General features: G+C 39.2%; 1 protein-coding gene across 9 annotated transcripts in view; it reads right to left on the bottom strand.

Moving 5' to 3' along the window:
• The window catches only part of elna (elastin a), a 105,297-nt gene that overhangs the window by 12,663 nt on the left and 78,705 nt on the right, over positions 1–13,929 (bottom strand). For 5 of the 9 annotated variants that reach the window (XM_079823123.1, XM_079823126.1, XM_079823127.1 and 2 more), the window contains 7 exons: positions 13,750–13,860; positions 13,620–13,661; positions 8,805–8,876; positions 6,085–6,114; positions 4,616–4,645; positions 4,452–4,520; positions 3,844–3,924 (listed from right to left, as the gene is read on the bottom strand). In XM_079823123.1, coding sequence (XP_079679249.1) covers positions 3,844–3,924; positions 4,452–4,520; positions 4,616–4,645; positions 6,085–6,114; positions 8,805–8,876; positions 13,620–13,661; positions 13,750–13,860 — 435 coding nt within the window. The remainder of the gene's footprint in view (positions 1–3,843; positions 3,925–4,451; positions 4,521–4,615; positions 4,646–6,084; positions 6,115–8,804; positions 8,877–13,619; positions 13,662–13,749; positions 13,861–13,929) is intronic. The other 4 variants (XM_079823128.1, XM_079823125.1, XM_079823131.1 and 1 more) reach the window with 2 other exon arrangements.

The raw sequence follows: 13,929 nt of genomic DNA, 5'->3' as shown, positions 1-13,929 counted from the left end.
CCAACTAAATGAAACACTAATCACCATAATGGTGACCAAACATTTTCAATAAAACATCACCCTCTAAACCTCTGTTAATTCTCTATAAGAACTTCTGTAGATGTCAGAAATAAAATCAATCTGGTTTGTAATAAGAGAGATTTAATGTCTTATTTTATCTTCAGTTGATTTAATGTGGTGGTTCCCATATGAACACAGAGCGGTGTTAATTCAACACATGGGAATTTACTGTGTGAAGTTGAGCCGGAGCGGTTCATTTGTGGTGAGAACGTGATCCGTCCTAAAACAGAACCAACTGCCTAAAGAACAGCGCAGGTTTTGGACTAAACCAGCTGCCTTCGCCGTTTGAAATGGATTAAAACATTATTTTCCAGCCGCATCCGCGCATCATTCTCGAAATGTGTAGTTTGCCTAGCCTGGATGCCAGCTGAACCCCGCCACAACATTTGAGGTCAGGAAGCTCGGTCTGGACTTGATCCGTTGTGGAGCAACTATGCTTGAACCAGAGCTGTTCGGACCAATGAAATTGTTAGGGCGGGCTTTAGACGATGATGGACAGATGATCAACAGTAACGTAATCATCCACGTCATCACGGAGCGCTTGGGTTGAATTTGTTCTAATCCTAAATGGAGAACTTGTTGGTGTATGTGTTCACCTTTACTATTTCTCTCAGAAATGATGATCGTGTTGTAAGTACTCTGTATATCCTTAAATTCTTTTTAACGACACCGGCAAAGATCGTTTACACTCATCTTCTTCTTCTTCTTCCAGTGTGAGTGCAGTTGAGTTCTGCTGACAACTATGCATCGCTCAACACGTCACTTACTCCGTTGCTGTGATTGGTTGTAGGTCTATCCAATTGAGTGCAGAGGCATTTTCTTTCCTGGTTCGGTTGAAACACGTCCCATAATCACAGCCCAATGGAGCAGATCAGACTCATATTCTGACTAGAATCTGGGTATGAAGACGTCAGGCTATAGTTTGCCTAAAGTGGTGTATACAAACTATGTAGTATATGATGACCAGGGACACAATCAGCCTGCACAGTCATCTCTCCATAGTATGACTTACAAAAGTGGCGTGTTGTTGGCTGGCTTATCCTCCTCTCTTTGTATACTTCCGGGAGTTCCGTTGGAATTTTCCCGCATTTTTAATTCTGACCAATCGAAGAGCAGTCTAGGAAATATGTCCAAAGACACATCTAGCCAACAAGTGATGTGGATATTGTCACGTGACTGCAATTTGGGTCATTTCACCAACTCGTCAACTGATTCGGACCAGAGCAATCACCGTGGTGTGAAAAGGAACCAAAACGACTGAAAAATGCTACAATGTATAATTTATTTGCCCTTGGTCTGGACCAAAAATGTGCCGAACTATAGATGAGAAAGCACCTTGAAGGGAAGTCTAAATTACATTGACTATCCATTGGGACTGGGGTACTTCAGGGTTTAATGCTTGGTCATCTCCTATTCCTGATATACACAACATCCCAGAGACCTATTATCCCCATGGAAGGATTACCACTGCTACAGCAATTACATGCAGCTCATCTTTTCGTCCCTGTCTGACAATCCTAGTGTGGCTGCACAGATCTTGGCTTACAGACATTTCAGCCTGGATGAAAGAACACCATCTAGCAAAGACAGAGCTACTTGCTTTCCAAGCCAGCCCATCAGTTTAACACAACATCAATGAAAATAGCATGCAGGCCAACCAGGAACTGCTCAGTCACTGCTCAGTCATACACAGCAAAAACTCCAGAGTTAAATGAACTCTTCTGGGAGTACATTTGAGACCACACTCAAGAGTGTTAAAGTGTTAAAATAAGAGTGTTAAAGTAACACTGAAGCAGTGTTAAAGTTAATGAGATAATTAAGTGATTAATTGAGTGATGATTGGCCACTATTGAAGATACATGATGTTAACAAGCAGAATCACCAAATGAGAAAAATCTAAAATTCCAGTTACCATTATGGCGAACATTGTTTGCTTTACTTTTGATCTTGACCCTTGACTTTTTAATATTATATTTTGTTTGGTGCTGTAACTAAGTTGTAACAGCCAGACAAGCAATGGCAAAAGCTGATTACTTGGTGTTGGTTATGTTTTGACATCGTCATTACTTGACCTGAATCACTAACCTCATTTAAGGCCTAGTCTCTGAGTTGGGGTTATCTTGTTGTTTATAATGTAAGATCCAGCATTATCAATATAATTCTAAGGATTTTTTAAAAGTTGTTCTGACAAAAAAAAATGAAAAATGTAGGCACACGGAAATCAAGAATCAGTGTAGGAATCTCAACAATGGTGACAAACAGCTCGTAAAGCTCATAATTTATTCATGCAGCAATGAATGATGGGAGCCATGGAAGAATTTTGATTGATGGCTCCCAGAATGCACTGCAACTTGCTTTTTGATGGTCACCACTGTTGAGATTCTCAGGCTGATTCTTGATATCTGTGTAAATGTTTTTTTTTTTTTGTTGCTGTCTTTTGATCAGAGCAACTTATAAGAAAACCTTTGGATTAAGTACAAAATGCTTGATTTTATCCCTTGGAATCACAAGGCTGGTGTAAATGTAACTCAGATATAAGGCTATAATCAATGATTCAGCTTAATTGATGATTGTGTCAAAACATAACCAATACCTCCTGACCTACTTTTACTCTTTGCTTGTCTGGCTGTTAAAGCAACCATAACAAAATCTAATGTGTAAAATGTCAAGGGTTAAGATCCAAACTAAATCAAACACTGATCACCATAATGGTGGCTTAAGAATTGTGGTGTTCTCCTTTGGCGATTTTGCTTGTTATCATCAGGTGTTCGTCACTAATGGACAATCATCACTCAATTAATCACTTAATTATCTCATTAACTTTAACACTGCTTCAGTGTTATTTTAACACTCTTATTTTAACACTTTAACACTCTTGAGTGTGGTCTCACATATACTCCCAGGAGAGTTAATTTAACACTGGAGTTTTTGCTGTGTAGAGATTTGAGATTTGTGCACTACAACATCGAAAAAACATAACCTTCATCTCCACAATGCATATTGTCCAGACTACTTAGTCTCTAGACTGAATTACTCTAATGCTCCTCTACAATTGATCCAGGACATACAGTATTTGCTCTTCAATCGGACACATCTGTGTAAGACATCATGTCCAAGGCACTGATGCTTACATCCATTTCTGGAGCACCCTCCTACCTTCACTAACTAACTGCACATCTTCTGTACAGAAGTCTATGGATGGACATTCCATCAACAACAAAAAAAAAAACATTGGCTGTTTCAAAAGCATTAGACTCGCAGCTGTTAATAAAGGCCTTCTGAAGCGAAACGATTACAAACGAGTTTTGTAAGAAAAATATCCCATTTTAAAATGTTATAAAGTAAAATATCTAGCTTCCGGCAGACCGCCTTCCGTATTCAACTTACAGGGAAAGTGCAGTTCAAAATGCTTTATGCTACGCCAGTCATGATTTTTTCACAAGTTGAATACGGAAGGTAGTCTGGCGGAAGCTAAATATTGTTTTAAATATAGATATTTTTCTTACACAAACGCATCGTTTCACTTCAGAAGACCTTTATTAACTCCCGGAGCCATGTGGAGTACGTTTATGAGGGATGTATGCACTTCAAACTTGTGGACCCCGTCACTGCCATTATAAAGATTGGAACCATGAGGATATTTATTAATAATATACATAGGATGGCTTGAGGGTGAGTAAATCATGGAGTAATTTTCATTTTAAAGTCAACTAACCCTTTAAGCTTCAGGGACTCTGCTTAATGATCAAGTATCAAGTAATGTGGATTTGCATGACATCTCACCTGCTCCAGGTATGAGTCCAGGAACACCTCCTGCCCCTCCAACACCACCTACACCTGCAACTGTGCCTGCTCCTCCAACACCTGGACCAAACACACACACACCGTGTCAAGTAGGCACTAGGAGTCGGCATTCAGTGAGATGCAGATTGGAGAATTATTCTATACTTGCATGGACATCATTTTCCAAATAAGGTTGAGGTCAAGACATGATTCCAAAATATAATACATTTACATATTCAGCAGATATTCTTCTATATAGGGATACAAATTTTCTGATTACATTAATACATGCACATTCCTTTACAATGGATCTTATGAATTCTGAAGGTGTTATGATGTAAATTGAGGAAGCAAAAGCAGTATCGGCTCCAAATATCGGCTCAAGAAAACCGGCAGCCCGTATCGGTCATCGGCTAAGGCTGATGAAAAAAAAATCGGTCGATCCCTAGTTTACATTAACCTAGAATTCTAATGAACACAGGCATATGCTGCTTATGGCAGTCTGGTAAACATTTTGACCAAATAATTCCAATAGCTGAATATCTTTGTGCATGTAAACTTGGTTACTGTTGCCTAAGTAATCTGCAGCAAAGGTGCTTGAATCTTACCAGGGGCTTTCAGAGGTTTGGCTCCAGGTAACACACCAGTTCCGATTCCAGTGCTACCATAAAACGGGCCTAAAACAACAGGAGGAAGAAACATTCAGCATGACTTTGACTTTGGTAGGTCTTTAATGTGTTGTTCTCCTTAATGATGGCCTAATAATATTTACCATAGCCATAGGGGTAAACCCCACCAGGTCCTGAAAACACAAAAGTGTACTTTTCACTGAAGTCAAATAGGACATAGCTTTCAAGGGTAATGGTTATATTTCAGCATATGTACTTTTACAAACTGTACTTGGGGTGCATGTGCGCCCCACCCTTTTTTCCAATATATGACAGAACTTTCACTTCCTGGGTTTTAGCTTAGTGGGAGATTGAATATGTTTCTGTTTTGTCACAGATGTTGCTACAGTCTGTACATCAGTACTTTTTTTACCCTCACACCGAAAGTATTGTGGGAGAATAAACATAATATCAGATGGTAATATTATGGTACTCTACTATACTATAGTACAGAGGAATTACTATGGTGCATGTAAAAAAACAAAACAAAAAAAACCAAAGGTAATTGTTTAGTCTTGGGATCGGCATTAACTGTTTGATCTCTCGGGGTTAATAGCCTCAGCCTCATCACACTCATCAGGGGCTTTTTCCCCTTGAAATCACAGATATTATGAGCACAGGGATATTTGAGGTCACAAGTGATTTTACACTGCCCTCTAGTGGTACATATAAGTAATGCACACAATTGGAAAAAAAAAAACAATATTTTACATTTCACACATGCCTTTCTTTCTTCCAGAAAACCTGACGTAATTTCCATGACTGTAGAGACTATACAACTTTGGGCTGTGAATTAACTCTGAAAACTGGTCAACTATCAATTTAAACATGGAGCATCTGAGTTTTGATAGGAAATGACACATTCTTTTAAAGGAAGCCATCCCAACTGCTATCACGGCTCAGGGATACTGATGTATTTGAAGCCCAGGACATATTGACCAGCTACCATAACAGTCTGTAGCCCAAGACTGGTTTCCCACTGAAGCTAAGCAGGGTTGAGCCTGGTCAGTACCTGGATGGGAGACCTCCTGGGAAAAACTAGGTTGCTGCTGGTAGAGGTGTTAGTGAGGCCAGCAGGGGGCGCTCACCCTGTGGTCTGTGTGGTTCCTAACACCCCAGTATAGTGATGGGGACACTGGCCTGTAACAAGCATGTCCTTCAGATGAGACCTTAAAACCGAGGACTCTCTGTGGTCATAAAAAATCCCTGGATGTCCATCGGAAAAAGAGGGGTGTAACCCCGGCATCCTGGCCAAATTTGCTAAGTGGCCTCTGTCCATCATGGCCTCCTAATCATCCCCATATACTGATTGGCTTCATCACTCTCCACCATAAGCTGGTGTGTGGTGGGCGTTCTGGCGCAATATGGCTGCCATTGCATCATTCAGGTGGATGCTGCATTTTGGTAGTGTTTGAGGAGATTCCCCTCTTCTATATGTAAAGAGCTTTGAATACCCAGAAAAGTGCTATATAAATTTAAGAAATTAATTATTATATAATTCTATACAAGCCACACCTGCAGTGTCTAACGATGTATATATTGAGGAAACTACATGCACACTATCCATACTCACCAGCAGCACTAGGCACTCTTTGCACACCCCCTGAGTAACAGAACAGGCCATGATTATAAGCTTATATGTACATTCAGAAAAGTCCAGACAAAAACACAAGTTACATTATAACAATGAATATAATACCCAGTAGTTTAAGCCCATTTGGGTCATTCTCAGGAAACCGTGCCTTTTGATGTCCCACGACTGACTGATATCATTAACAGGAAAAATAACATTGCAGATGCTAACGTTTTGATAGATGTAGCCCCACTCATGACCACTCAATTTTATTGGGTTTTAAATTTAAAGGATTAGTTTGTTTCAAAATGAAAATGTCCTGATAATTTACTCCCCCCCATGTCATCCAAGATGTTCATGTCTTTCTTTCATCAGTCGAAAAGAAATTACTTTTTTTGAGGAAAACATTGCAGGATTTTTCTCCACATAATGGACTTCAATTGCAACCAACATGTTGAAGGCCCAAATGTAGTTTGAAAGGGCTTCGAAAGACTTCAAAGGGCTCTGCACGATCCCAGCCGAGGAATAGGGTCTTATCTAGCCCAACCATCAGTCATTTTCAAGAAAAAAATACAAATGTATATACTTTTTAACCACGAATACTCGACATTTGCACGACGTATGACGTCATCACGTTGGAAAAGTCACGGCCGTGACATAAAACGAAAGTGCAAAGACTAAATCAAACACCCTTTACAAAAATAAAGGTAAAACAATGATGTCAGACGATTTTGTTGGAGGAGAACATGAGATGGAGTTTTTCGGCACTGGGTCGGTACTTCCACCTACGTCATGGCCGTGACCTTTGAAGATTGAAGAATCACAACACCGAACGCGAGCATTCATGTTTAAAAAGTATATGCATTTTAATTTTTTTCTTGAAAATGACTGATGTTTTCGCCAGATAAGACCCTATTCTTCAGCTGGGAACGTACAGAGCCCTTTACAACACTTCAAAGCTCTTTGAAACGGCATTGATTTGGACCTTCAATCCGTTGGTTGCAATTGAAATCCATTATATGGAGAAAAATCCTGGAATGTACATCTTGAGCCGCGTTTCCACCGCAGGAACTAGGGATTTTGGGGTGGTACTCAGTGTGTTTCGACCGCAGAAACCAGGGTCTTAATGATGTTCCAGGTAAAGATTTCCCCCTCAAAATGGGCCTGCTCGCGAGGTAGTACTTTTTCAAAGTTCAAGAACTTTTGGAGGTGGGACTTGGGCGCTGAACATGCTGATTGGTTGAGCTGACCCAGCATTTTATTTCAACCTAATTTCGGACCGATGGACCATCGACGAGGTTCAGGCTTTATCAAGTGTATTTGCGGAAGACGAAATCCAGTGGGCTCTGGGAAGTCACGTACAGTTCTACGTCACCGGACTAATCTTCACAGTACTTTAGACCTCGATAATAACGCAGACAGCGACAGTTCGGTGGGGAAAAAAAAGTTCCTGGGACAATTTCGGAGGAAATGGGGCTCTAGATGGCATGGGGGTGAGTAAATTAGGAAATTTTCATTTTGAAGTGAACTAATCCTTTAAACGAAACAAACTCCCCCTACATTTTGCTTTTATTTGAATGGAAATATCATAGTCTTTGTTTTTATAAAATGTATTTTCTTTTTGTTCAACCCTGTTATGCTGCAATATTTCAAATTAAATCTTTTAAAAATGGTCTTTAAGTCCTTTTTAACAATGTGGTTCATCTTAAGTTTCTCTTACAGTCTTTATCAGCATTTCATTATCGTTACTCTTATATTGGCATGGTCAGTGTCAACAGTGATCATATCAAATCACTAGAATGTAAAGCACTGAATGTAAAAATAAAGATGTGGTGCAAATATAGTTATTAACCACTTCCACACTGACTTTTAACCACACAACATTCACAGGGTTGGCACAAAAAGTGATTTAAAAGAGAAATGCCACACATATAATATGTGATTAAAAAGCACGTTGTCAAATTGCACAGCATCCTGAGAATGACCCAACAACAGATTCTGAATGAGTCTCAATATCCAACAAGTTTCTAAAGTCTAATTTAGAGCAGAGAAGACTTAAAACCAGGGTCCAAAATTAACGTTTCGCCTCACCTGCCAATGGAGGGTGAATTGAGAAGAGTGATTGCCCATAAAAATGTCTTCTATTTGTCCGAATGACAATGGGATCATTTAGCTGATTTTTCCTTGTATACTTGTGTCACTTGAATTATCATATTCAAGCAGTCTCTATCTTAGATATGATTTTGTGTCAGCCACATAGAGTTCTGGAGAAAAACTGATCCCATAAAAATGTACAATGGTTATTTTCCCACTGGGGTTGCCTATGCCAGATTTTTAATCTTCAATTTGAATCATATATTATGTTGCAGTTCCTAATAAATTCATTCATCAACTGCAGAAGCCAATTTTTGCTCGCACTTGCTGCTTGGTGAGAGTTAATTTTGGTCCCTGCTTGGAACGGATCATGTTTTTTTTTTCTTAATACTTAGTGTGCATGTTGTGTTATAAAGACACAAAACATCACTGGCCAGAGGACCATATCCTTCTACAGGTACAGATTGTGAGTAACACATCTGAGAAAACGCAGATCTGCAAACTCAAGCGCAGATTGCAGCAAGGTTAGATGGAAAACGGGAGAGGATTAAAGCCAGAGCTAAACGGTAATGGAGTTCCGCTATATTTAGACAAGACAATTGCACATGCAACACAGTAGATCTTACTGGGCTCAGGGGCTTTGCCAGTTGCTACAATAGCCGTCGGTCCTGCCAAGAAACAACGTCCCACCTTCAACCCTTGCAGTTCAAAGACAGGTAGCATAGAGATGACTAGCTTAGGGGCCGTAACAGAGTGCAATTGTGGAGGAGATGAAAGAAACGAGCTATCAATTGTTATGGTTATCGTTATTTGTAGGGCTCAGTTTGATTGATAGGGGGAAAAGGAAAATACCAGCAAACTGACAGGGGATCAATGATCAGTTACAGGGAAGAGACGTTTACAAATGATCAGCAAACAGATACAGTAATAGTCGCCATTGTTTTTGGATATACTTTATGTCTCATTGTCTCTAGACAACATGTTATTACTGTGGCATATTTAGAGCTAGCCATGTCAGTACTTGATTTTGTTGTGTTGTGGCCTTTTCAGCCTCCAGAGGTCCTCGTTGTGCCCTCATGTCTTGTTGCGACTAATTGTAAAAAGTGTTATTTTCTTAACCTGTTTCAATCACCTGTGTGTATTTTAGTGACTCTTTTGGATTCAGAACTGCATACTACTCTTACCATAGAAGGATATGGTAAAAGTAGTACGAGTATTATGCGGTTCCAAATTCAGCATCTGTCTCCTACCCTGTGGAATATTACTCCTTCCCTACTATATAATACGTGAAAAAAAGTATGTGAGCTGAGTTGTATGTCTAAATTCATAGTATTCATTTAACAGCAGGCAAAAAGAAAAGGATTCTGACACTTCACTATCCCATTAGGCCACAGAAGAGGATTTGTGAAAGTTAGTGAACTGACAACATAGGTCACATGACAACATGGTGGATATAGTACATCTGAATTTCATTCATACTACCCATATACTATACAGAACATACTTTTTTGAATGGTCACGGCAAACCAAATGGTGTACCTACTGGACAGTATACGATTTTGTACGCAGTTTTAGATTCTTTGCTTGGTTTAGTTGTTCTGAAGACAGCTGCCTGTGTAAGTCTTCTCTAGCGCTGAAAATTTTGCTATCTCCCCAGTAGCTAAAATTTTTAGAGTCTGACTCTCACGCCGTCGAGTTCAAGTTTCGGCTCAGACAAACTGCCTCTCAAATGTCTCTCTCTCTCTGAGCGGATATTGGGAGTAAGTGGGCGGGCGTGAGAGTGTGGTGCAAGAACGAGTGAGTTTCTGTCGATCGATTATAAGTGATTTTTGGAAGGAATTTTAAAGTTTAACTTGTGGTGCAGAAAAAGGTTGTAAGCTGAGAACGCTGCCCACCAGCGTTTGCTGGCCAGGTGTATTTGAGTACCAGCAATGGCGGCGCCAACGGCTTCAGGCATGGGATTAAAATCCTGACGGTGATGAGTTGCTCAGTTGAAGAGTGTAGTCTGGCGGTTGGAAAGGCCGTCGGATATGAGATTATCATGTCAGTGTCACGAGTAGTGCTATCGTCATTTTCGTCAACAATATAAAGAAGGTGAATGGTTCAAAGTGGGGTAATAATAAAATAATAATACAAAAGTTTGTTGCTAGATTGAGACAAGAACTACAAACAAAAAATGGTTTTGAAACAACATCATTCTTTGTGTTCATTTCTTTTAAGGAATGTGTTGTGCCAGTTTGTTACACTTTTATTCATCAGTGCAATAAGGGTGGGTTCACTCAATATAAACGGTGCAAGAGATATTCAGAAAAGAATGATGCTCTATGAGCTAATAAAACAAAAGAATATAGATGTAATGTATGTACAGAAAACTCATAGTGACTGCATGAATGTAATTGATTGGAAAAGCGAATGGGAGGGAGAAGTTATGTTAACACACAAGTTCTAATAGAGGACGAGGGGCTGTTTTGTTTGCAAAAAGGCTAGCTGGAAGGCTTATGATAATACGGGAAACTTTTGAAAGCTATAAGATAAATGTGTATGCCCCTATGAATGGTACAGAAAGGCTTTTTCTCAATAGTATAAGTACAACTTTGCAGAATTGTAAAACTGATGAATATGTGTTTTTGGGTGGAGACTTCAATTGCACAGAAAATGAAATGTTGGACAGAAACCATGTAGAGCCTCATGCGGCTTCAGGTCGAGTCCTTCGGGAATTGATTGAAGCACATAATTTATGTGATTTATGGAGATAATTTAATGATAATGTTAAACAGTATACGTGGTTACATACAAGGGAAAACTTTCTCTCTATGGCAAGACTTGATAGATTTTATTGTTTTAAACACCATGTAAATGTTGTGAAAAAATTTGAAATTGTGCCAGTTCGTTTTACGGATCATTTTTTTGTTTTATGTCAGGTTTTTATTGCAAATGTTAAGGTTAAAAGTGCATATTGCCACTTTGTTAATTGATTGAATATTAAAGAAGCTTTCTGTTTCTTTTGGAGTCAGATTAAATTAAGAAAATAATGTTTTAATGATTTGAGGCAATGGTGGGACTATGGTAAAATTGAAATAAAAATGCTTTGTCAACAGTATGCTTTCAATGTGTCTCGAATCTCGAGACATGAGAAATTGGAATCTGAAATTGTTAACTTACAAGCGTTGGCAGATGTTAAGAAAGAACCAAGACAAGTTGAGACATTAAAGTCCAAAAGGTCTCTTTTAGAGATTATGCTTGGTATAAAGGCACAAGGAGCTCTGATAAGGTCAAGGTATCAGAACTTGGCTCAAATGGATGCCCCATCTAAATTTTTCTTCAGCTTGGAAAAAAAAGGCCAATGCAGATATATTCACTCTTTACGGTCAGAAAGTGGCCAGGAGTTAACTGAGACAAATAATATTAGACAGAGTGCAGTAAGGTTTTACAGCTAACTGTTCAAGAGTGAAAACAAAGAAAATTATCAATTGTCGGCCAGTTTCCATGAAGGATTGCCCAGTGTTGCTGAAGATTCAAAGGCACATCTGGAAAAACCCTTGTCTAACCAAGAACTTTGGAATGCCCTTAAAGACATGGGGGGTGGGAAGTCTCCGGTATTGACAGACTCCCTGTGGAGTTTTATAAAGAGTTTTGGTCTGTGCTTGGTGAGGACCTATTGAGTGTTCTTAAGTTGCCGAAGAGCACTGCTTCCTAAGAAGGGCAATTTAAAGCAGATCAAGAACTGGTGTCCTGTAAGCTTGTTATGCTAAGGCTAAGGCCTCTGATAACCGACTGAGAGAAGTAATGGACCAATTCATTCATTTGGATCAAACTTATTGTGTGCCAGGTAGATCCAATGTTCATCTAATAAGAGATGTTTTGGATGTTTCTGTTTTTTGGGGAGGTGGACTTAGGACTTGTCTCCATGGACCAGGAAAAAGCTTTTGACATAATTGAACATCAATATCTGTGGAAAACTTTAGAGTCTTTTGGTTTTGGTTTAAAATGTATTAATATGATTTGAGTGTTGTACCAGAATATTGAAAGCATGCTGAAAGTCAATGGTGGTTTAAGCGCCCCGTTTAATATTAGTAGGGGTATAAGACAAGGGTGTGCTCTGTCAGAAATTATAAAGTTAAGGAACAAAATTGTGGGTTTATCATTGCATTGCACAGAGTTACAGCATCAGGTGTCAGCATATGCCGACGATGATATAATAATAGCTAATAGCCAAAAGGAAAATTGGAATCTGTGTTAAAGGTCTTTGGTATAATTTCATCTGCTAGAGTAAATTGGGAAAAGAGTGATGCTCTGGCAATTGTAAAATGGGAGGAGGGTTTACCAAAGTTACCTGGTGAGATGGTATGGAAAAGGGGGGGTTTAAATATTTGCAAAGTAGGCTAGCGACTTTCCGCCTACAATTTGTACAAACGTTTTTGAAGGGGTCTGCAGATTTGTTATGGCGAATGATGGCCAAAACAATCTTACAGAGTGTAGAAGGTCTTGGTATGGACGCTGCACTCTTTTTAATGGACCACAAGAACATTTGCCTTAATGGATTAACCCATTTTTATGGTGGACTTTTCAAAGTTTGGAGACATTTTATCATTCATAGACTGGAGAAAACAGACTCTTTGTTCTGGTTGCTTGAAAAACCCTTGGTTAAAGGGAAAAAAATGTGTGGAGTGTGGAGGATGCTGTATAAACCACCATTGACGAAACTGTGATTTACAGTGGAGAATTTTACATGGTGTTGTGGCAGTGAATGCTTTTATATCTGTTATTAATCGCAATGTTGATGATAAGTGTATTTTTTGTGGATGCCGAGAGACATTTTTCATTGCTATTTGAAATGTAGAAGATTAATGCCATTGTTTGACATATTAAGTAATGCTTTTTTTAAATGTGGAGAGGTACTGTATATACTCAAAGTACTTTTATTTTGGGAGCTGGTTATAGTCAGAATCAAAAGATAAAATGGCAGGTAATTCATTTTTTGATAGGTCAAGCAAAACTTGCCATACTTGTTACAAGGAGAAATACAATTGAGAATACACTTGGTCAGGAGCTTTTGAACGAATTACAATCGTTTTTAGGTACAATCGACCAATGAATGATGTTGATACTTTAAACGTTAAATCTTTTGATGAATTGAAATGGTTATGTAATAAAGTTGTTTTTATAAAAATCAAATCTCTCTCTCTCACACACACACACACACACACACACACACACACACACACAAAACTGATTGGTCAAATGTCAGTCTGACGGTCTCTTCCTGTCCTGTTCGACAGTTCTTGGCCACAATAAAATACAAAGAGGGGCAGACCTTATGCCATGTCTTTGACATTAGTGTACTATAATTTACACTGGCTGAGTAATGGCAACAAACTAAATGTAACCGAGAGTACAGAGAGGTCACCCAAAATTACAAAAAATATCAGTTTTGTACTTACCTGGTACAGCAGTCCCTAAAGGAGTCCGGGTTGGAAGCTTTGCTGTGGAATTAACACATTTTTACTGCAACTCAAGCATGATATGTTATGTGCTTCATGGCATTTGTTGGAGGAAGGGTATTTTTTGTACCTGGTTTTCCACTTGGTAAAATGGGCACCCCAGTACCACCCGGTACGAACCCCACATCACCACCAGGTGTTGCACCAGGAGCTGCTATACCAGTTCCAGTGATCCCCGCACCTAGCACACATTGGGAAGCAGTACATCAGGTGCTGTTTGTTATGTTCTATTACCATATTAAAGGGCATG

This window comes from Gobio gobio (genome assembly GCF_949357685.1).
Source record: "Gobio gobio genome assembly, chromosome: 8".
Lineage (NCBI taxonomy): Eukaryota > Metazoa > Chordata > Actinopteri > Cypriniformes > Gobionidae > Gobio > Gobio gobio.
Note: the sequence above shows the minus strand (reverse complement) of the source record. Positions and strands in the feature narration are given on the sequence as shown.